General features: G+C 44.9%; 1 protein-coding gene across 1 annotated transcript in view; it reads left to right on the top strand.

Annotated features, from left to right (window-relative positions):
* Positions 1 to 395: 395 nt before the first annotated feature.
* E2F3 (E2F transcription factor 3) overlaps positions 396 to 2,216 on the top strand; it is a gene marked incomplete at its 5' end in the record, with an annotated part of 3,957 nt that continues 2,136 nt past the window's right edge. Inside the window, one exon of the mRNA XM_010140891.1 lies at positions 396 to 505. Coding sequence (XP_010139193.1) covers positions 396 to 505 — 110 coding nt within the window. The remainder of the gene's footprint in view (positions 506 to 2,216) is intronic.

Genomic DNA, 2,216 nt, shown 5'->3' on the forward strand with positions numbered 1-2,216 from the left:
TCCAGTTTTTAATTTATATATTTATATATTTTTATTATTTACACGCTTTTCGATTGCACACATGTAAAAAAAATTTTGTTTCTTGTAGTCTGTGGGTAATTCCAGGTTGTTGAGTTTTACCTTATGTAGCTTTATGCCTGTAAAGGAGAGGAGGGAGAAGCACTTGGCATGGAGAATCCCCTTTGTCACCTGGTGGTGGCCCCAGCTCTTAGATCAGAGGGAAGTTCTCCCGCAGTTCCACTGTAATCACAAGCAGCGTAGAGAACAGGACGCTTCGGGCCAAGAACAAAATAGCCATGAGAAAATGGAAGGATAATCCAAAGACTTCTGCCTCTGCTAATAGTTGAATATCTTGTAACCCGGGTTGGAAAATTCCTTAACGGTGATTACATTAGCTTATGTGACGTATCAAGACATTCGAAAAATTAGTGGCCTTAAAGACCAAACTGTTATAGTCGTGAAAGCTCCTCCAGAAACAAAACTTGAAGTGCCTGACCCAGTGGAGGTAAGGAGAGCCTGGCGTCTCCTGCCGGCTTACCGACCATTTTTCTGTAGATGGAGCGAGAGTGGCGTGAGTCTTGCTGTGGTACGGGTGAGTGACTGGTGCTCACTGCGGTGACTGGTGCCCGGGTTGGATTATATCGGTGTTTGGTCCTATATTCACCTGTCTTACAAACTCCAGAGATGATTTTTTTAGAAAAAGGGGAAACATTAAAAATCAATTTACACAGGACAATCATCATTTGTTCCTTTTCTCTCAATCCCAGCTTTCCTTCAGAGTAATCCACGCTGTTTACAGATGTTCTCTTGCCATGCTTTCCGTAAAGAGCTCTTCCTTGACAGCTGAGCACCTTGATGACGCCTTTTACTGATACCCTAATTTACTGAGGCACGTTTTCATGTGTCTTCTCTTCTGACCTATTATTGTTGTTGTAGAAACTTGCGTTTTCCTCCTAGAATTCATTCTTCATTCTTGCCCTTCTTTTTTCATCGTCTTTGCTTCCTTGACACTGACTCGACACTTCTGTGTAAAACTCCATGTCCTGCTAGTGCACTTTGTTTGCTGCCGTGACGACTGTAGGGGATGGCGATTTCCTTTCGCGTGGTCCTGCGGTACCTCAGTCTCTGGAGCTGTCTGTGTTCCTCTATATCCCTCTTTGGTTGCCCCTTGCTACTCAAGCCACAGTCTCTCTTTCTCGGAGTGCTGGCCTTTGTATATGAGATGTCCAGTGCTCTGTAGTGCTCATTTAGTTTCTTCTTCTCATCTCGGGTAGATGTCCAGGGTAACTCAGCTGCTCCCTTTACCGATGTCACACCTCGGAGAACGATGCTTCAGGTGGCTTTTCTCTGAAGATACCCTCGGGGAGTACCTTTACTTTTCTTCATTCCCCTCGTGGCTGAAGAACCACATGGTTCAGCTGCTCCTGGCGTTTTATCTCGTGGTGGGAAACGAGTGCTGCTGTGCAATTCCCAGTTGTTATGACAGACCCGAGTACGTTGGGCAAACGTAAATAATTTGCAGAAGCCACTGCTTTAGAGATTTAGGAAGAGTACCTGATTTCTTCATTCAGTGAGCAGTTAGAGAGAGGGTGAACCCCCAAACCCCTCTGGGTTTTGTTCGTACCGCTGTGTTAACCCTTCCTCCACACCACCGGGCGGGTTCCAGGGAGCTCACAGCTACCCGCTGCCGGGTGGGCAGCAGCAGGCTCTGCGGTCCTGACACTTGTTTCCCTGAGATGATTCTTCACTTGCTTAGGCTTCTTACATCTTCCATCTGGCTTTTTTTTTTTTATTTCTTTTCCCACCTTTGTCTTTTATTTCCCCTTTGAACCTAGATGCAGATTTTGGGAGAATAAATCATTTTGCTGCCATGAGGAAGGGATATCTCTTACCAGAATCCATAAATATCTGCTATACAGTTATATATTTAACAGTTTTGTATATATACACACTATACAGTTAGCACTGCTTGCTTTCCTGATTCTTTCCCTGCGGCATTATGCTTTGATTTTTAATTCAGCAAAATCGGGCAGGTCCAAAGAGATGCACACAATCATCAAAATTGGCGCCTAGACCTCTCTTATCCCCTGTACCCCATTTATTGACTGAATTTTCAGCTCCAGCAGTGAAGTCCGATTTCCCTCTCTCTTGCTGTTCTGTTTCAGTGTCTTGTCTTGCATACCTAAGTTCCTCCAACGGTACCTGCTCCAGCTCCC

This window comes from Buceros rhinoceros, unplaced genomic scaffold (assembly GCF_000710305.1).
Source record: "Buceros rhinoceros silvestris isolate BGI_N320 unplaced genomic scaffold, ASM71030v1 scaffold45877, whole genome shotgun sequence".
NCBI lineage: Eukaryota > Metazoa > Chordata > Aves > Bucerotiformes > Bucerotidae > Buceros > Buceros rhinoceros.